The following is a 21,089-nucleotide window of genomic DNA, read 5'->3' on the forward strand; positions in this document are numbered from 1 at the left end:
GGATTGCACGGACAGGAAGAAATTCTACATTTGTGTAGTCATTTTTTCCGCGATTGCTTTACAATTCTTGAGCGTATTTTTGTTCTGTCGCTGGAACGACAAAGGTTGCATTTTTTTCACCAGATGCCTTTCGCTTTATTGACGTAAAGCATCATCAGTAATCTGCAATTAAATTACTTACATTTTGATTTCCTTTAAGATCGAAAAACAGTTGGTTAACAATATTTTCGTTTCTACTTACGGTGACTTTCGCTAGATTTCCCTCTTACACTGGGAAATGTCGTCTGTTAGGACAACGTTGATGTTTTTCTTCTTTAGACACTGACAGTTGTCTAATTTTTAGTTGTACTGCAGTACTATGCATTGCTTATGTTTTTCATAGCACACTTTTTCGCACACTACTGTTCTCTGTTTCTTTTTATACTTCTAAGCATGTGTTGTGGTTTGTGTTTTGTTGTGTTGCCAACATAACCTTGCCATTAGTTTGTCTTTGACCTCCAGAATATTTTTCTTTAGGTTATAGTATGTGTGTGATTCTATTTGATTATGTTGCTCTGTATTTATAAATTTTGTAAGAGTAGGGAAGGAATAGTGATGGAGTTTTTTTGGGGGGTGGGGGGGTGGGGGAGAAACCATGATCAGTGGACATAAAGAATATAGTAGTTTTGTTGTGTACATAGTTCTGCGTAGTCAGCGCGTACACAACTTTCCCACTAGAGCGCGCCCCGCTAAGCACAACTGCGCAGGCGCAGCGCTCGTCCGGCTCCGCACTACGAGATGGCGCTGCCTTTGAGACGGACCAAATTCTGCTTCCGCCGATCCGCACGTTAATATGTAACGCAGCCAATGAGATTGCTGCTAACGTAGAACCTTTTCTCCTCGCGGATCACACTTGCGCAGTGATACCTGAACACGCGAGGTATTATAACGAGTGTACAGACCTCCGAGTAGTCAGTCTACATCTGTCTGCACCAGTCTGCATTTATCTGCATTTATCTGCACCAGTCTGTACCAGTCTGCATTAGTCTGTACCAGTCTATAGTCAAGTTTCAGTCTGCACCTAAGAAGATTATCATATTCCTGTACATAGCCATGAAGATAAATGTATAGACACTTTGTCAAGTATCAGAGATATGTGAGAATAAGATTAACGTACCAAGACCAAAGGAACTTCAGATTGTCAATTGTAAATAGCATCCAGAATCAAGTTATGTAATGTTTATGCTTGTTATTATTTTAATAAATGTCTGTGAAAATTAATCAAATTCTTTTTAAAGTTGGTCACCGTCAATCTGCTACTCTAAGCGTGCAAGTGGCATTTCTATCGTCTGACCTAACGGCAGAAGATAAACACGCCATGGTAAGACCACGAGACATATTGCTGACACTCGCCTACTTCGTTAGAGCGACAAGTCAAATAATCTGATGGTGTGTGTACCGAAGGTCTTACAGTACGCACACCACAAGTTTGATGGAGTGTGAGTTGGGTGGGGGGGGGGGGGGTGAAGGTGAGGAGCAAGGAATAAAATGAAATTGGGAGGGCGGAGGGGGTGAAGGATGGAAAAGTATCTTTTCTTTTTCATGTAATGTTATCAATTATTGTGTATAGAGTCTTTCTTCCTTTCTTTGGGCCTCGTCCCACCTCACGCGGGGTCGGCCGTGTTATTACGGATTTGGCAGTGTTAGTTGCTGAGAGGGTAGCCGGATGTCCTTCCTGCCGCCACCCCGAACCCCAGGGACGGAAACAGTGTACCCCAACTGTCTGCGTCTATTGGAAGCCACGAAACAGTGCGTTCGTTTTCAAATGTCTGTGAGTCGTCTAACTGAGGAGGAACGTGCGGACCAGAGCGCATTCACCTAGCGCGAAGTGGAAAACCGCCTAAAAACCACATTCAGGCTGGCCGACACACCGGCCCTCGTCGATAATCCGCCCTGCGGATCCGGGGCCGGAGCGCCTACGCGGGTGCAGGAAGCAGTGCATGAGCGCTCTCGGCTAACCTGGCGGGTCATATTGTATATAGAGTCTGGTTTCCCATATTTATTTTATCACTGAGCAACTGTTTATTTTGTGTTAATGCTTTGTGCATGTGGTAATTTTCTTGGAAAGGGAGAAGGTGTCTGTCTTTACTGATTCTTATGATATTCGTATCTTTTTAAATATTGCTCGGACCATGTGTTCTTGTTTTAGATGATCTGCATAACATCCTAAAATTAGACCACAACTATCAATGTCTAGCTGCGCGGGATTAGCCGAGCGGTCTAGGGCGCTGCAGTCATGGACTGTGCGGCTGGTCCCGGCGGAGGTTCGAATCCTCCCTCGGGCATGGGTGTGTGTGTTTGTCCTTAGGATAGTTTAGGTTAAGTAGTGTGTAAGCTTAGGGTTCAAAAATGGCTCTGAGCACTATGGGACTTAACTTCTGAGGTCATCAGTTCCCTAGAACTTAGAACTACTTAAACCTAACTAACCTAAGGACATCACACACATCCATGCTCGAGGCAGGATTCGAACCTGAGACAGTAGCGGTCGCGCGGTTCCAGACTGTAGCGCCTAGAACCGCTCGTAAGCTTAGGGACTGATGACCTTAGCAGTTAAGTCCGATAAGATTTCACACACATTTCAACATTTGAACATCAGTGTCTAAAGAAGAAAAACATCAACGATGTGCTAGAGACGGAATTTCTGAACGTAAGCCAGACCACAACTATCAGTGTCTAAAGAAGAAAAACATCAACGATGTGCTAGCAGACGGTATTTCCATATGTAAGCCAGAAATCACGCAAAAATCACCGTAAGAACAAAGCAACATATTGTTAACGAACTGTCTGTCGATCTTAAAGCAACTGAAAATGTAACTAATTTAATTTCAGACTACTGATGGTGTTTTACCTCAATAAAACTAAACGCGTCTGGTGAAAAAAACGCGCATTTTTTTGTAGTTGCAACGACAGAACAAAAAAACCCTCAAGGACAGGAAGAAACTTTGGACACCCTCAAGGAATTAGAAATTTATGTTAGTAAACGAAAAGACCCTGATAAATTATTAAATGACCACAGTGAGTTCGTAAGAGACGCGTATTTCGATTTTTCGACGACATTTTATAAACACATATCACTCCACCTGCCATCCGGAGATGCATGTAAGCACCGCAACACGGTGCGTCGGTTTTGCTATTTGGCTGCCGCCTGTCCGTGCGGTCTAACGAGCACTACACGGCAAGTGGCCCCACCCGATTTCCCAGGAACTTCGCTCAGTGGAAGCGGAGTCAAAATAAGCGAACACGTGTCGCGGCTTTTCCATAGATATTCGACCTTTCCTGAAAATACGACAGTCACTGGTTTCGAGGTATTTTCGAGATCCTTTATGTACTTTTTACCGCACGCTGTTCACAATCGAAATGGTGGCTCAGTAAGTAGTTTCGCGGCTTTGTAACTTTGCGCCCCGTGTTCGAAAACCGATTTTTTTTTGTCGCGGTTTCATATCGCGCCGTGTTCGAATCTTGATTATTGTTTTTGTTTATTCATTTTATTTTTATTGTTTTCGTTTATTTACTCACATCTGTAGAAGGTTACTAAACGAACATTTCTTAAAAAGACGTTGTATTAATTGTAAAATTACTACTGCATTTCACAATAAATGTCACACATTTATTTATTATATGTGTATAAGGGAGGCTAAAATCTTGTTAAAGTCTCATATTCTAATATTTCATTCTCATATCAATTCTTACATTAATTCTTATCTTCTATTTCTTAGGAAGATCTGGTGCGGTCCCTTGGATGATGCTGATCGTAGAACAATTGGAAACAGAGATAATCCGAACACGACGACCGTCGCACAAAGACAGTTTGCCACAGTTACATTTCTTCCTATGAATCTCCCTCGGGAAATGAACGTCGTTAAGAGTTGTGAAGATCTCGCGCGTTGGCAATAATTTCACGGCAAAACATGCATAAGGGACCACTCGTCCGAAATCTGGCGCTTGCAGTTGATTATGAATCAAGATGCACTACAGGAATTTTACCGAAAACAATTTCAAGTAATGTCTCCTTCTTTTATTTTTTAATTCATTAACCTGACATACAATTAATAAGAGAATACGGACAACGTTATACGAGGGTTGCCCAGAAGGTAATGTACCGCATTTTTTTTCTCAGCCAAAAACAATGCTACGACTGCGGAACGTTACGTATGTATTATTTGAAGACTCGTAGGTGGGTGCGCCAAGTTTCCGTCGCTTCCGACAGATAGCGAAGCTGCAGAACGGTTTCAAAATGGCGTCTGTAGGTGATACAAGCAACGTGCCGTCATTGAATTTCCGAAAACCGTGAGGAAGATCCACAAACGCTTGTGCGAAGTCTGTGGAGCGCCTGTTATCGACAGAAGAAGCACAGTTAGTCGCTGGGCACGGAGGGTGACGTCATCAGAGGGCGGTTCGGCGGAGCTCCACGATATGCAGCAGTTGGGGAGACCATCCACGGCTGTCAGAGCTAACATGTTGCAGCGAGCTGATGTCATTTGCGAGGACAGACGCGTTACAACCTAGCAGCTGGTGCTGCATCCGTCAATCAGGAAAGGAAGTGTGACTGCAATTATTCGCACTTTTGGATAAGGATTGGTACCGACAGGGCATACATCGTTTCACGAATCACAGCATCACTATTATGCAATAGCACCGTCGACGTATCGGCAGAGTTTATATCTTAATTGTACTATAAAATCATCAGAAAGTCTTGGAAATAGTAAGTAAAGCCCACCAATGTGTTATTAAAAATGTCAGTTACTATCATCAAACAATGGAAAATCCAGGATGAAATAATGACAATATTTTGAAAAGGTCAAGTTGCTAGTTACCATATTGCGGAGATACTGAGTCGCAGATAGGCAGAGACTGTCGAAGAACTGTGCTTTCAGCCAAAAAGGCCTTCATCGGGCCGGCCGGAGTGGCCGTGCGGTTCTAGGCGTTGCAGTCTGGAACCGAGCGACCGCTACGGTCGCGGGTTCGAATCCTGCCTCGGGCATGGATGTGTGTGATGTCCTTAGGTTAGTTGGGTTTAATTAGTTCTAAGTTCTAGGCGACTGATGACCTCAGAAGTTAAGTCCCATAGTGCTCAGAGCCATTTAGTGCTCAGAGCCTTCATCGGAATTAGACAACATACCCACACACAAATACACTCACGCAAAAGCCGCTCACACACACATGACCACAGTCTCTGGCTGTGGTCGTGTGTGTGACTTGCGTTTGCGTGAGTGTATTTGTGTGTGTGTGTGTGTGTGTGTGTGTGTATGTTGTCTAATACCGATGAAGGCCTTTTTGGCAGAAGGCACAGTTGTTTGACAGTCTCTGCCTATCTGCGACTCAGTATCTCCGCAATATGGTAAGTAGCAACCTGTCCTTTTCAAAATATTGTCGGTTACTATCATCTGTTTTTCTGTAACAATCAAACATATCGTCCAACAATGTGGTTAAAAAAGATCATTTACTGCCATCTGTTTTTGTGTATTTTGAAAACACCTCTTCAGTTTGTGTAACCTTTGGCTGAAGAGGGGCTTTATCCGTTGCTAGCCCGCATCCTCGTGGGGAATTGAAACTCACCTCATGATACAGATTTATGCATTTAATTCACTAAACCACCTGTATATCTTCTTTTGAAATTTTGATTTAGGAAAGTTTTATTCAAATACGAAACTAAACTAAACTCCGTACTAACAAGCCTTGGAGGGCCAACGCTGCCGACCGACAGCCGTGTCATCCTCAGCCGATAGGCATCGCTGGGCGTGGTTATGGCGGGGCGTTTGGTCAGCACACCGCTCTCCCGGTCGCTGACAGTTTTCGTGACGGACGCCTCTGCTTCTCAATGAAATAGCTCCTCAGTTGGTTTCACAAGCTCGATTGCCAACAGCGCTCGGCAGATCCGGACAGCCAGCCTGACAAGTGCTAGCCAAGGCCGATAGCGCTTAACTTCGGTGATCTGACGGGAACTGATGTACGACCGCGGCTGACATTTAGCCTTTTATGCAACAATGTCAATAGCAAATGAACACTTAGTCAGTAAGCCACCAAGGGATTAACTTTTATGTATGGGAGCCTCCTCATGTAAATCCTTGAGGTCGTGGTTCACGCAGTGCTGGAATTGAACCACAGCCTGTGTTACATAACATAACGCCACGTTACTGTACTGATTTATAATTCTGACGTAATCCGCCTGACATCTATTTTAATTTTTATACTGACTTGATTTGTAGATCTGAGGATGGCCGACGTTGGCTGAAACCGGTCATTTATTTTTCAATTACTTTGATTGTGTCGGACAATGACGTATTCTCAAGGACAGTGTCTACTGGACGACGTTACTCAGCAGTATGTAGTTACTGTTATTTCTCAAGTTTGGTATCGGGCAGCGTTGATTACTATCAGTAACTAAAGACAAATTGATAAAACTCGTGTTACTGACAATCGATAAAAGAAGCAAGACTGCCAGTATAGTTTGGAGACCACTTGATCATAAGATACAGCGGCCATCAGTAACGTGTAATGTACTCCGCCGCTGATGATGAGAGAAGTCGAACAACTATGCGGCCGTGCTGCGATCTTTTTACAAGAACAAGGATCTTCCCTTAGAGCTTGTTAATCACTGTTACCCGCGGTTCATTTACTCCTCACCTCCGAAACGAGCGACAGGAAATTGAAAGTGATTTCACTTCTGTACTTAAGATCTGGAAGAGAAGATATACGAGTCCTATCGGTCCGATCGGTCGCAAAATGGGAACCCCCTGTGAAAATCAAAAAGTTTTATTTGTAACAGTTAGCTACACGTTCCACCTACTTCTCTAAATAGTCGCCGCTCTGATTTAGCCATTTGTTGTAGCGTTTCACCAATACCTTGCAATACCCTCGTCATAGAAGCAAGGTGCCTGTGCTTTCTGTCAATTCTCTACGCTGATCTACAGGTCGTTGTCTGTGCCAGAACGTCGTCTTCATGGCTAGCGGTTCATGTGAGGAGAGATTAAACTCAGGGAGAGTCAATTACGGGCTCTATTGCGGGTGATCAAACACTTCCCATCGAAAACGCTGCAGTAGCATCTTCATTGCCCCTTCAGAGTGCGGCCGAGAGTTGTCATGAAGAAGTAAGCGCATGACAGTTATGTGGGCTGCATGACATCAGGCGAAATCTCACACCAGGCCCTCGTATTTGGCGGGGGACACTGTTGTTCTAGGCATCTTTACCTGCTCACTGTGTGCTCAAAACTGAAAACAGAAAACAGCGACGTGAAGCGATGGGCTGGCGTACTAGAGACTCTGCTCAACACATCTGCGTGAACCTTCATTGGATTTTCACTGTGGTCTGCATTTCGCACCCCATCGGACCTTACTTTCCTAACAGCCCTCGTACAAGTAAACAGTTCTGACATGAAGGTAACACGCCATTTTGTGCATTGTGTGTAAAAGGCAAATAATTTATGAAACAGAATACGAGTTTGTTATTTAAACTAAATGCTGTCCAATTAGATGTTATTGTGTTTCTTGTCCAAACACTGTGGGAATTTTCGAGTGCTTCCATTCTAACTAAAGTATTTCCATTTTGGTAGGTGGTACCTAACGCAAAGATTTTGAAAATTGCTTCACAATCGACATTATGAATGAAGGGCTACATTAACCTATACTATGTGAGCCGCTGTGATAAGGTTTGGAAGATCAAATAGTTTGGTAACCATTTTCATCAATCGTCATTAGAAAGACATCTTTGGGTGATTCAATACAGTCCGCAGCTCCTGGTCGTGCGGTTGCGTTCTCGTTTCCCGCGCCTGGGTTCCCGGGTTCGATTCCCGGCGGGGTCAGGGATTTTCACTGCCTCGTGAAGACTGGGTGTTGTGTGATGTCCTTAGGTTAGTTAGGTTTAAGTAGTTGTAAGTTCTATGGGACTGATGACCATAGATTTTAAGTCCCATAGTGCTCAGAGCCATTTGAACAATTTTTTTTATTCACATTTTCTAGGCAGACGGAAAGAACCTGGAAAATAATGATCTTAAAAAACGAAATGGCCAGCGCGAAATCACAAGGGGAAACAGCCAGACATATGTATCGGTTACACAAAGATTACAGTCTTTCACTTTTACCATTCAGGAACGTAACACTAAAGTTTTGCAACATCGAATGAAGTATGATTTGATGGGAATTACGCATCCCGAAATCTGTTACATATGAGTTAATAAATTTCGGAACAACACAGCTGATGAAAAAGCGAATTGGAAAAGGAGAGGCAGCACAGTAAAACAAAGCAGACTTTGTACTTGGCGACGGGGGTGGCACTGTATCGTTACCTGCAGCAGGGGGAACTAGGACGAAACGCAGCAGGTGAAACTGCATTCTGGCCCTCAGAGGATAACGACTGCGAATACCACAAGGGTAACCTAACAGACAGCACTGTTTACCTCGTCGCGCTGGGAATACGAAACCTAATCTACATCGATATTTACATACGTACTCCTCAAGCCACCGCATAGTGCGTGGCGGAGGGTACCCTATACCACTACCAGCCATTTCCTTTCCTGTTCCACTGGCAAATTTTCTCAGCAGTGCTCCCAGAAAAGAACATCGCTTGGCCTTCCAGGGATTCCCATCTGAGTTCCTGAAGCATCTCCGCTATACCTGCGTGTTCATCGAAGCTACCGGTACAAAATGTAGCTGCCCGCCTCTGAGTTGCTTCAATATCTAGCTTCAATCAGACTTGGTTGGGATCCCAAACATTCCAGCAGTACTCAAGAATGGGTGGTGCTAGCGTTCTATATGCGGTCTCCTTTGCACATGACCTACAGTTTCCTGAAATTCTCCCAATAAACCGTAGTCGACCATTTGCCTTCGCTACCGACATCCTTACAAGTTCGTCACATTTCATATTTGTTTGGATGGTTACGTCCAGACATCTAATCGGTGTGACTGTGTCAAGCAGCACATTACAAACAGTGTATTCAAACATTAACGGATTGTTTTTTCTATTGACCTGCAATAACTTTCATTTTTCTTCATTTAGAGCTATCTGTAACTCATTACACCAACGGCCGGCCGGAGTGGCCGAGCGGTTCTAGGTGCTACAGTCTGGAACCGAGCGACCGCTACGGTGGCAGGTTCGAATCCTGCCTCGGGCATGGATGTGTGTGGCGTCCTTAGGTTAGTTAGTTCTAAGTTCTAGGGGACTGATGACCACAGCAGTTAAGTCCCATAGTGCTCAGAGCCATTTCAGCCATCACACCAACCATAAATTTTGTCCAGGTCGTCTTGTTTCCTTCTGCAGTTACTCAACGGTCACACCTTCAAGTATGCCACAACACATCAACAAACAGCTGCAGATTGCTACTCACCGTATCTGTTAGATTATTTGTGTATACAGGGTGTTACAAAAAGGTACGGCCAAACTTTCAGGAAATATTCCTCACACACAAATAAAGAAAAGATGTTATGTGGACATGTGTCCGGAAACGCTTAATTTCCATGTTAGAGCTCATTTTAGTTTCGTCAGTATGTACTGTACTTCCTCGATTCACCTCCAGTTGGCCCAATTGAAGTAAGGTAATGTTGACTTCGGTGCTTGTGTTGACATGCGACTCATTGCTCTACAGTACTAGCATCAAGCACATCAGTACGTAGCATCAACAGGTTAGTGTTCATCACGAACGTGGTTCTGCAGTCAGTGCAATGTTTACAAATGCGGAGTTGGCAGATGCCCATTTGATGTATGGATTAGCACGGGGCAATAGCCGTGGCGCGGTACGTTTGTATCGAGACAGATTTCCAGAACGAAGGTGTCCCGACAGGACGACGTTCGAAGCAATTGATCGGCGTCTTAGGGAGCACGGAACATTCCAGCCTATGACTCGCGACTGGGGAAGACGTAGAACGACGAGGACACCTGCAATGGACGAGGCAATTCTTCGTGCAGTTAACGATAACCCTAATGTCAGCGTCAGAGAAGTTGCTGCTGTACGAGGTAACGTTGACCACGTCACTGTATGGAGAGTGCTACGGGAGAACCAGTTGTTTCCGTATCATGTACAGCGTGTGCAGGAACTATCAGCAGCTGATTGACCTCCACGGGTACACTTCTGCGAATGGTTCACCCAACAAAGTGTCCATCCTCATTTCAGTGCAAATGTTCCCTTTACGGATGAGGCTTCATTCCAACGTGATCAAATTGTAAATTTTCACAATCAACATGTGTGGTCTGACGAGAATCCGCACGCAATTGTGCAATCACGCCATCAACACAGATTTTCTGTGAACGTTTGGGCAGGCATTGTTGGAGATGTCTTAATTGGCACCCATGTTCTTCCACCTACGCTCAATGGAGCACGTTATCATGATTTCATACGGAATACTCTACCTGTGCTGCTAGAACATGTGCCTTTACAAGTACGACACAATATGTGGTTCATGCACGATGGAGCTCCTGCACATTTCAGTCGAAGTGTTCGTACGCTCCTCAACAACAGATTCGGTGACCGATGGATTGGTAGAGGCGGACCAATTCCATGGCCACAACGCTCTCCTGACCTCAACCCTCTTGACTTTCATTTGTGGGGGCATTTGAAAGCTCTTGTCTACGCAACCAAATGTAGAGACTCTTCGTGCTCGTATTGTGGACGGCTGTGAGACAATACGCCATTCTCCAGGGCTGCATCAGCGCATCAAGGATTCCATGCGACGGAGGGTGGATGCATGTATCCTCGCTAACGGAGGACATTTTGAACATTTCCTGTAACAAAGTGTTTGAAGTCACGCTGGTACGTTCTGTTGCTGTGTGTTTCCATTCCATGATTAATGTGATTTGAAGAGAAGTAATAAAATGAGCTCTAACATGGAAAGTAAGCGTTTCCGGACACATGTCCACATAACATATTTTCTTTCTTTGTGTGTGAGGAATGTTTCCTGAAAGTTTGGCCGTACCTTTTTGTAACACCCTGTATACAGAGAAATGGTCATATTATTGTTCCCTGCGGCACTCTGATGAATATTCGCCGTCGAGGACAACGTACTGGATTGTATTATTTGAGAGGTCTTCGAGCCACTCGCATGCCTGGGAACGTATTCTGTATGCTCGTATGTTGGTTAATAATCTGCAGTGGGCCACTGTGTCAAATGCTTTTCGGAAACTCCGGAATATGGAAACTGCCTGTTGCGCTTCATCCGTCGTCCGTAGGATATGATGTGAGCAAAAGGCAAGCTGGTTTCACACGAGCGATGCCTTCTATACATCAATTGACGCCTTTAACTTTGTAGTTCTGTTCAAAGTTCAGTAGAGTGTTATTGTGGGTATGCCTCTGAATATTAAAGTATTACGTAACACAAATAACTTTTTCATTTACTCAGCTATCCCCTGACAACTGCAAAAATTCCTCCTGTTTAACATATGCTTCCCGAGGATCCGTGGACTCCATGACTCCTGATGTTTTTTGTACATCGTCAAAAATTTTCCATCAATATTTCAACGGGTCTGATGCGGCCAGACAAGGTTTCCGCTCTTGAGCAAGTCGCTTCATCTCAGAACAGCATCTGCACCAAACGTGCTCTGCCGTTTGTTCTGTATAATGGCTATCCCATTTCAAATCGGGCGAAAAACAAGAAAACTGACTCGTATTTTTTAAAATCACCGATAATTTTTACATGTCTCAATTGTTGTAGAAGGAAACACCTTTCATAAATTTGTTTTCGAGCTAAAATTCGATAAAGTAAGCGTTATTTACCGAACGCGAAAATCCGTCTGTCATGTATCTCAAGAACGTTACATCGGCTATCAGTCAGCTACAATTCATTTCGAAGCTGAATGTCTGTTGCTGATGGAGGTATACTGCAATAACAAATAGTAATTAAAACAATTTTCATAAAGGTTAATCTTAGTTAGGCTTGAGCCTCTTTTTATTAGACATTGATCTAAGTTTCAAGTTTTGTGGCGCCCCTTTTCCGAAATGTGGAAAACTTATTAACAAATAAGTTAAACATTTAAGCTCAGGCCGTAGTTTTTAGGTTGAGATTGGCTGCCGTGAAACATAAACAGCAAGTCGATCAACAACGGGGGCACCATGATTCATGGGAGCTGCCGCTGTTTTTAAGTACTTTTGCTACTGCTTTCCATAAATAGATATAGATTCCACAGATAGATATAGAAGCTACCATAAAAAAGTTGACTAATACTGTTTTTAAATGGAATGCTGAACAACGTGGCATGATTTTTATTCCGTCAAAAATTGAGTTTCTTGTAAAAAATATGAACATGATGAAAATTACATTACATGTAAGTTCTAAAAATACCGCATTAATACCGCCTCAGACAATATAATATTAATTCCATTTTGAATTTTTTTTTGAGACGTTTACTTTGAATAGTTTATGAGTCACGAGTCACAGAATCGCTTGGTTTTATTAAATTTCGGTAACGTTCACCCTTAAAAACCCAGGAAACACTTGTTTATCATAACTGCGAGTTTGCAAGAGATAAGATCTATTTAAATGGCAGAAAGCTAAATCTCTAAAAAAAGATACGAGGATTCCTGCTGTCTGAAGTGAAAAGGAACAGCCCGTATTCCAACCTACGTCAATGGCTTCTGCCCTCTGCGATTGCCTCTAGTACCAATGCCGTTGTACTGTGATACCTACATGTCCTATCATCATGTCCATTTTTCGGTTAGTATTTTCAACGTATTTTTCTGCTTGCCGGTTGTGCGGGGAAACTTCAAGCTGCGTATAAGTTTTATTTAAAGATAATGACAAGTCGTTGCGACGTCATAAGTTGAAACTCAGTGACAACTAAAGTCAGGCCACTTCTGGTTAAGGTGACTGCTGGGGAAAGCAGGAATTCCTGATCAGAATATCGGACTAGCACTAATTTGAATTAGTCACGGCATATTCATTACACAGCGTATAAAAAATTTATTACCAGTTGTCGCCGAAATCATTTAATCTCAGAACATGTTTACTGATTTCATCCGCGTTATCCAATCATTTCATTTGAGCGAATCTAATTAAGTTGTTGTCCCGGTTGTCAATTTTTTTCCTAATCAAAGACACGATTTTCTACGAACCTGAAAGAAACTCAACAAAATCAGTATTGTCTACCCTTCCTTTCTAACGTTAGAAATTATAAAGCATTAGAATAGTCCGGCAAAAAAGACATTATAGATAACTCAAACAGCCACTAAAAGGCAATGAAGAAACTCTTACATTATGCCTATTTATTGTCTAGAATGCGCTATTCAAACAATCACACAATTAGCATTATTGTATTAACATCATGTTGTAAAATATTTTTAAAATAACTTTACAGTTTTGAACAAAATGCTAACTGTACATCTTGGAAGCCTATGCAATATTCATACACCCCCGTCGGAGGCTCGAGTCCTCCTTCGGGTATGGGTGTGTGTGTGTGTGTGTTGTCTTTAGCGTAAGTTAGTTGAAGTAATGTGTAAGCCTAAGGACCGATGACCTCAGCAGTTTGGTCCCACCACAATTCATACAAGGTCTTATCGGCTTACTAACTCACACGACAAACAAAAGCTTTCCTAACTTTTCTGGAATCCTAGTAAGTCTCCTGTCAGGTAACACATTTTTCATCTGAGAAAATGATCGCTCAGCATCTGCAGAGGTAATTAGAGCATCTCGAAAACGCTGACCTATTGGATTGTCATCTTGTAGAACTTTTTAAATGTTTCTAAGTTTGTCAATATCTGAATTTTTCGAAAACACTATTTAACACTTTTCCCTAAATAACGAACCATATTTTCTTAACACTGCACTATGCACAATTTTCATTGACTTCGTGGAAGGCTGCCCTGTTTCTTGAAGCTGGCAGATCACTTGCGGCAGGAAACCGAACTCGACTGTAATGTAAGTTAAGTCTCTAATGATTATTCACTTGTCTTGAGCGCCAAAAATATTTCTTTATTTAACTTCTCATGAACGTTTCGAGCTACCCTCTCATCAGATCTTTTCCTTCGATACACATTACTGTTAAGTCATCCTCACTGCTGAAGATTCCAGAAGTTTCTTTTCTGCTACAACTGAAGATGCTCCATTCTCAAGAGCGACGACGTCTTAGCTATACTCGTTAATTTTGAACCGTCGTAAACTGCTGCTCAAACACAGGACCTCCATCCATTTACGATACGTTGAGGGGACAGAGGTATTTCTGATGCAATGTCCTTAAATGTCTGAATCCTTGACGGGGTTTTCACAAAGACCTTTTTAATAATGGACATCAATTTGATCAACATCCCGAAACGTTATGTGAAAACAATGTGCTTCGTAGGTCACTTGGAAGCATGTTGGGAAATAGCACTTTTAAAGTTGTGACAGCTTTTTTCATGTACGGTGTACAGTGCAGCATCTGAGACGAAAAATAGCACAGTACCCTACCAAATTTCTTCAGGCCACATTACCTATAGTGAATTGGTAAATAACTTGCGATAGTTTAACTGTTAACTTTTTCTAGACACTCTGCGGTAAGCAGGAATGTTTTTATTGTGTCATTCTCTGAAGAGTTTAATGGTCCAGTAATGATCTTTTCAATAAAACGACCCTTTGCATCAGTTGAATTGTCGATTCAAATCCAGATATTTTTATTTTTTACTGCATTTTAATGATATATGCTACTTCATTGTAACATTCACTTATGTATCACTTTCGCGAACGTGACTCACTGGGCACAGATTCGTCCGCATACGTCTCCGAAAACTGTCCTAATTTAGGATTATGTAGTTTCCATAACGGGATTCCTGCATCATTGAAAGCTCTAAATAAGTCGAATGCAGATTGTCATTTTCGACTCTGTGTTGTGATTACCGTTGGAAGTCAAGCGAATCTTCTTTGACTTATCCTTGGTAAGTGAATTTTTGTATTTGGTTGTATTGATAAGTAGAGAAACGAAATATTTCTTTCCATAGCTCATTGACGGCTCCTATATTATGCACAGAAATATTCTACCGTCAGTAGAAATTATGTTGGATCCGAAAATATTGATGCAACTTCGCTGTTTAACGCGTAAAGAAACACTGAATTTTTCCGCGTTACTACCTGCCTTGTACAACAAGTTCGCAATGAAAACTGAAAGAAGGAGAAATTTAGAACAATACTGAAACCACGTTTTAGCTACGGTACCTGTTGTTGCTTTTGAAGGAGGTATCATCCGACAGGAAGCCAAGTAAACACGAGCGACATTTAAAACCTTTGTCTACTGTTGCCTCTTTTTACGGCGACATTCATTACTGTTTTCAATAATAAAAGAATAAATAAATTCAAGAAGGCAAACACGAGGCATTTATTTTGGTAACTAGGCATTTATGTAAGAAAGAAAGAAAAAGGCAACATAAAACTATGGCATTCAAATCACAAAAATGTGAATCGTACAGATCGACGTTCAAATAGAAGGTGGATTTAACACGTTTAAAAAGGCATTGCGCCAAAATTCCAGTCTCTGATAATAATCTTGTTATGCCATGAATAAACCTTACACTATTTATTATTAATTCTGAATTTTGCTTCTCATGCGGCACTGTACTTCATTAGTTTCGCAGACCGGCCCAAAATCCAGTTATGTAAACGCGTCACTGACTAAAAATTGTACAATAGCGACAACCAACATTGTTCCGATCGTCACATCTTATATAGGTCAATTCTAGTTACCGATCCAAGTCATTCTATGATTCATTAATTAGATCATTTTTTCAGCACGTGTGTGCACTAAACTGTAGTCTAATATGATTTCTGCATGTTTAATTGTTCTCTGAACTACTACAAAGAAGTTGCTAATATTGGCTTCGGTAACTAGAATTGACCTACATAGAATGTCAGTTCCAGTTACCAATTAGAATTTTAGTTATACACCGCTGTAGTTTTAGAGAGCAATTACATATATAGAAATGGTATTACAACTGCAAAAATAATTTACATATGAATCATGGAGCGGTTGTAATCTGTAACTTGAATTTACCTACATAGAATAATTCTAGTTATCGATACCAATATTCTTTATTTTTTGTAGATATTCGCTTGTCATGTACTGGCTTTTCTTTTAGAATTAAGTGTGTTGGTTTCTCCACATTTTATGCTACTGTTTCGTATTTGTGGTCATTCATTTAATTTTTCCGTTTTTCTAATACATTTTAGTTTCTCCCCGCCCCAAACCCTCATTTTCCTACGTTTCTCCCGTTAGATTCAATCATTAATATAAAATTAACGCTATTTTATGACAGTATGACTTCACCACGCGCTTTACTGTAATGCAGTTTAAAGGTTCTCTGTGCTTTTCTAGTCGCATATAGTACGAGAATACTTCTTTGCAGACTTGAAAATTTGTTTTTAATTCATGTTCTTAATTATTTTCGTTATCTTCAGTTCGTTTCGATATAATTCATGACTAAGTAAATAACTGCGTGAATGTGATAGTAATTTTATCGTATGCTACATTCGTTCGTTTACGACTATGATCCACTGATTTCATAGATTGCCTACACATAGCGTCTTTGCCCTACGAGGCCCACGAGAAAGACAGGCCGCGGCGCGTACGTCACGAAGGTAGTCCTGCGCTCGCTCGCTAGCTCAAATCAGCAGACAAACTACACCTGTTAACTTGTAACTAGGTGTGTCCGTAGAAACGAAAACTGAATCTTCTACTGGAATCCGTTATTATGGAATCTGACTGTTATTAGTCCTATAATGATGGAAAGTCCATGGGCCCACTTATAATTTGTTACGGCTGTACTGGCGTACAGTAAAATAAAATCATGCTAACACGATTATCAGTTGCATAAGGCACCACTTCCAGCATGTAATGAGTACTGTTAAGCAGGAGAGACTAAATGCTATAAACAAGCCGTTATACCTTTTAAATCGAATATTGATCTTAAATTAAATTTTGCTGTAGTACTGTTAATCAGTAAGACTTTATAATAGCAGATTCCAGTGGAAGATGCAATTCTCGTTAGTATTTAGACGTCCAACTGCGAGTTAACAGGTTTAGAATGGCATTTTGTGTGCTGAGCTGAACGAGCGAGCGAGTTCAGGACTACCTTCGTGACGCACGCGCCGAGGCCTGTCTTTTTCGTGGGCCTCGTTTGCCTTAGGTATGACATCATTGCTCAAAGCCGACGAGCGGAGTCGGACACTTAGAATTTATGCACGCTCGCGGACGTAGCAGTTCCGCCTGCCGACCGCGATCCAGTTCCGTTCTCTCCAGTGGGCTCTCAAAGTCGCCTGGCTGCGATACCAGGTCCCACACGTCTCTACTCTTGGAATAGGCGCGAGAGGCCAGAAGTGTCCTGAACGATGTTTCGGAAGGCGAAGTGGTGGTATAGTTAGTGACCCAGCACCTAAGTGCTCCGGCTAATACGAGCAACTGGGAACGTCCGAAATGATGTCGGGATGTGGCGATGTGGGCGTTGTTCACTGGGGTTGTGGAGGTTGGAAGGATATTTCCAATTTCATGTCTGCGTCAAATGAAATTGCCGTTGATTTTCGTAGGTGCAACTTATATCTGTGCAGTTGTGGGACTGGCAATAGTCAGTTTTGCAATTAAAGGTGTACCGCTAGTGGTGGTGCAGTTGGTAGGTGCGGGCGGATTTTGTTTGTATGACAGTGGAACAAACCCTTTGCTGTGTTGAATGGTTTGATGTGCCACCAGTGGGTGTTAACCTCTGTTGCCAGCGTCCACGTTTGTTCCATACGAGAGCCCCGTTCCCAGTAGGGATCGCCCTGTGAGCCAACCCACGGTTGCCAGGGCTGTGGATCGTGGAGGAAGTGATCGCGTTGTCTCCCATGATGCAGCAGTGCTGGGCTCTGGCCCTTGATGGGATGGTCCTGTACGTGCTAAGGAGTAGCGCAAAGGCTGCTCTGCGGGGGTGGTCCCAACTACTTTCATCTTTTGGCGCTTAAACGTCTCTCTCGAACACTCCACATCGCCACTGGAAAATAGGTGAAAGTGGTCAAATAGGACTAAAAAGGTGTTTTAGGCCGTTTGATGGGTAGAACTGTCAGTGTGTGGTTCTATAGTTCAGTGTACTTCTTAGCTGGCTAAAATCTGGACTAGCACATTTTCTGTGGCTTCTGTTGTGGTGGACGCTATGCTTGCCTTGCGTGGGTGTCTTGAGTAAGCGACTATTGACCATAAAGAGTTCGTAAACAGGCCTGGAGAGGGCAAACGAAGGTGATCCCGAGGTTGACAGAGGGTATGCCATAGAGTGAAGGATTGGGCTGATGCTGGACGCAAGCTGAACGATTGTGCACCACAGATTCCGCGTCCATTGTTGTCGTCTCCAGCTTTCATCCACTACATTCCCCGGTAATTCTCAACATCCAGATTGGACGTGACCTTTTAAATGATGGAACAGAATTATCGCTGTTCTTTGCACTAGTCTTAACAGAGTTCATCTCGTTCTGTTCCACAGATCTGGAGCATGCGGAATAATGGCTGAAGTGAGTACACAATGGGAAATTACTTTCTTTTACATTCAACTGACACTTAGTGGGCGCCACATTGCAGTCGAGCAAAATGTGAAGCATGAGGATTTTTGACCGGCACGCTTACGCAGCTGGAGTTCTAACCCAGCTCAGATAAGGATCAATGGGTACAGAGATCACCAGTGCAATATCTTTGAATAAACTGGAAGCAGTCTTGATCGCTTAACTTTTTTAATGGTGACCAGTTTCGGACTTTTTATCAGATCATCTTCAGACAATGAATGTCTGCCGGAGGCAGTGGCGCATGGCAATCCCAGCCACAAACAAGAGGATTGTCATGCGCCATCACCCCCGGCAGACATTCATGGTCTGAAGATGATCTGATATAAAGATCGAAACCGGTCACCACTAAAAAAGTTAAGCGATCAAGACTGCTTCCAGTTTATTTATAATAATTTTAAAAAAATGGCTCTGAGCACTGTGGAACTCAACTTCTGAGGTCATTAGTCCCCTAGAACTTGGAACTAGTTAAACCTAATTAACCTAAGGACATCACACACATCCATGCCCGAGGCAGGATTCGAACCTGCGACCATAGCGGTCTCGCGGTTCCAGACTGCAGCGTCTAGAACCGTATAATAATTACAGATCGCTGTTTTCCTATTTAAGAACTATGTTCTTTAAAATGTTAAATCAATATCTTTGAGCTCACACTCCCTCTCAAACTCTCTCTGTCTATCGATTTATCTATCTACATCTTACTCTTCCCCCTCTGTAATTGCTTTCTCTCGTCGCCTATCCCTCCATTCTCCCTGAGGAAGAAATTGACCAAAAGCTCTCTCTCTCTCTCTCTCTCTCTCTCTCTCTCTCTCCCTTCCTCCCTCTCACTGTCCTCTCTCCCTCCCTCTCTCTCTCTCTCTCTCACACACACACACACACAGTTCCCTCTTTGTATTTGCTTCTTCCCATCGTCGCCACTATTATACTCACTCCCTCTGTTCCTTTCTCTCTCTCTCTCTCTCTCTCTCTCTCTCTATCTATCTATCTATCTCACTCTCTCTCTCTTCTCTCTCTCTTCTCTCTCTTTCTCTATCTCTCACAGTTCCCCCTTTGTATTCGCTTCTCACTATCCCCACTACTGTCCTCTCTCCATCTACCTCTCTGTCTTTCTCTCTATGCCTTTTTATTTGCTTCCCGTCGAACCCACTAGTGTCCTTTCTCTCTCTCTCTCTCTATCTATCTCACATTTTCCGCTTTGTATTTCATTCCCATCGACCCCACTACTGGTGGCCCTCCTCATGATGGGCTCAACCTCTCTCTCTGTTCTCCTTGAAGAAAGTGACCAAAATCTCTCTCTCACTCTCTCTCTGTCTCCAGCCTCTCCCTCTCTCTCCACCCTATCCTCTCTCTCTCCTCTCTCTCTCTCTCTCTCTCTCTCTCTCTCTCTCTCTCTGTGTCGCCGGCAGCGGTGGTCTAGCGGTTCTAGGCGCTCAGTCCGGAACCGCGCGACTGCTACGGTCGCAGGTTCGAATCCTGCTTCGGTAAATGGATGTGTGTGATGTCCTTAGGTTAGTTAGGTTTAAGTAGTTCTATGTTCTAGGGGACTGATGACCACAGATGTTAAGTCCCATAGTGCTCAGAGCCATTTGAACCATTTTTTTTCTCTCTCTGCCACACACACATACACACACACACACACACACACACACACACACACACACTCAAACGGTCCCTTCCTTTAGTTTCCCCACGCCATTCCAACAGGTGAGTACCCTCTCGTGCTAGGGTCTAGTGGACCTGCCACTCTTTCCATGTGTTTCACTGCCTCTTCCTCTGTTCTCGCTGAGGAAGGAACTGATAGAAAGCTATGACGGCAGTAAGCCTGGTGGTGCGTCGCAGGCAGGGCTGAGCGTGCCGTGGTGCCGAGGTGCACAGTGCTGGTGGTGGTGCTCGTGGTGTTTACCGGGTCCATGAGGCCGGCGAGCGGCAGCGGGTAGGCGTCGTCGCCCGCGGCGGCCACCAGCTTCTCGAGCGCCTTGACGGCCTGGTCCACCGGCGGCCACTCTGCCCTCGCCGTCAGCGCCAGCAGCTTCAGCGACGCCTCCCGCATGCCCGCCGTCGCAGAGCCCGGCTTGCCGCCGCTGCCCGACGAGCCCGTGTCGCCGGACGTCGACAGCCGGTCCCCTTTGGGCGAGTCCCGCTTCTCGGCGTCATCCTTGTCTCCGCTGCCGCCCCCGCCGCCTCCGGCGCCCGCGGTGCTGCCCCCGGCGCCGCCCGCGCCGTTCTTGCCTCCGGCGGCTGGTCCGCCGGCCTTCTTCATCTCGGATCTCGAGTCGGGCACCTCCTCTCAGGAGCACCTTTGGTCCACAGCGTGGCGTCCACAACACCGAGACGTCCCCGAGTCTTCCCAACTACTCAAATGGGTCGAAGACGAGCCGAATGAAGCACTTCAGTCATACACATCTAAGGCTGCAAGTAAGTCCAGTCTGACGTATTTTTCGACAAATCTCAGCACAGGAACGTCGTCGTAGATGACTGGACAAAATGACAAGAACGTCTCCAGGCACATACGTAGTGAGTTGAAAACTTGTACAATTATCTTGCACGATTCGCCAAGCAATGTTCACAAATAACTTATTCGAAAAAAA

General features: G+C 43.6%; 1 protein-coding gene across 1 annotated transcript; it reads right to left on the reverse strand.

Annotated features, from left to right (window-relative positions):
• Positions 1-6,067: 6,067 nt before the first annotated feature.
• Positions 6,068-20,761, reverse strand: LOC126416841 (twist-related protein 1-like). Its single transcript, XM_050084724.1, has 2 exons — positions 20,405-20,761; positions 6,068-6,127 (listed from the first exon to the last, which is right to left on the reverse strand). The coding sequence occupies exons 1-2, from the start codon at positions 20,759-20,761 to the stop codon at positions 6,068-6,070; spliced, it is 417 nt and encodes a 138-aa protein (XP_049940681.1).
• Positions 20,762-21,089: the final 328 nt, after the last annotated feature.

The sequence above is a fragment of the Schistocerca serialis genome, chromosome 8 (assembly GCF_023864345.2).
Source record: "Schistocerca serialis cubense isolate TAMUIC-IGC-003099 chromosome 8, iqSchSeri2.2, whole genome shotgun sequence".
NCBI lineage: Eukaryota > Metazoa > Arthropoda > Insecta > Orthoptera > Acrididae > Schistocerca > Schistocerca serialis.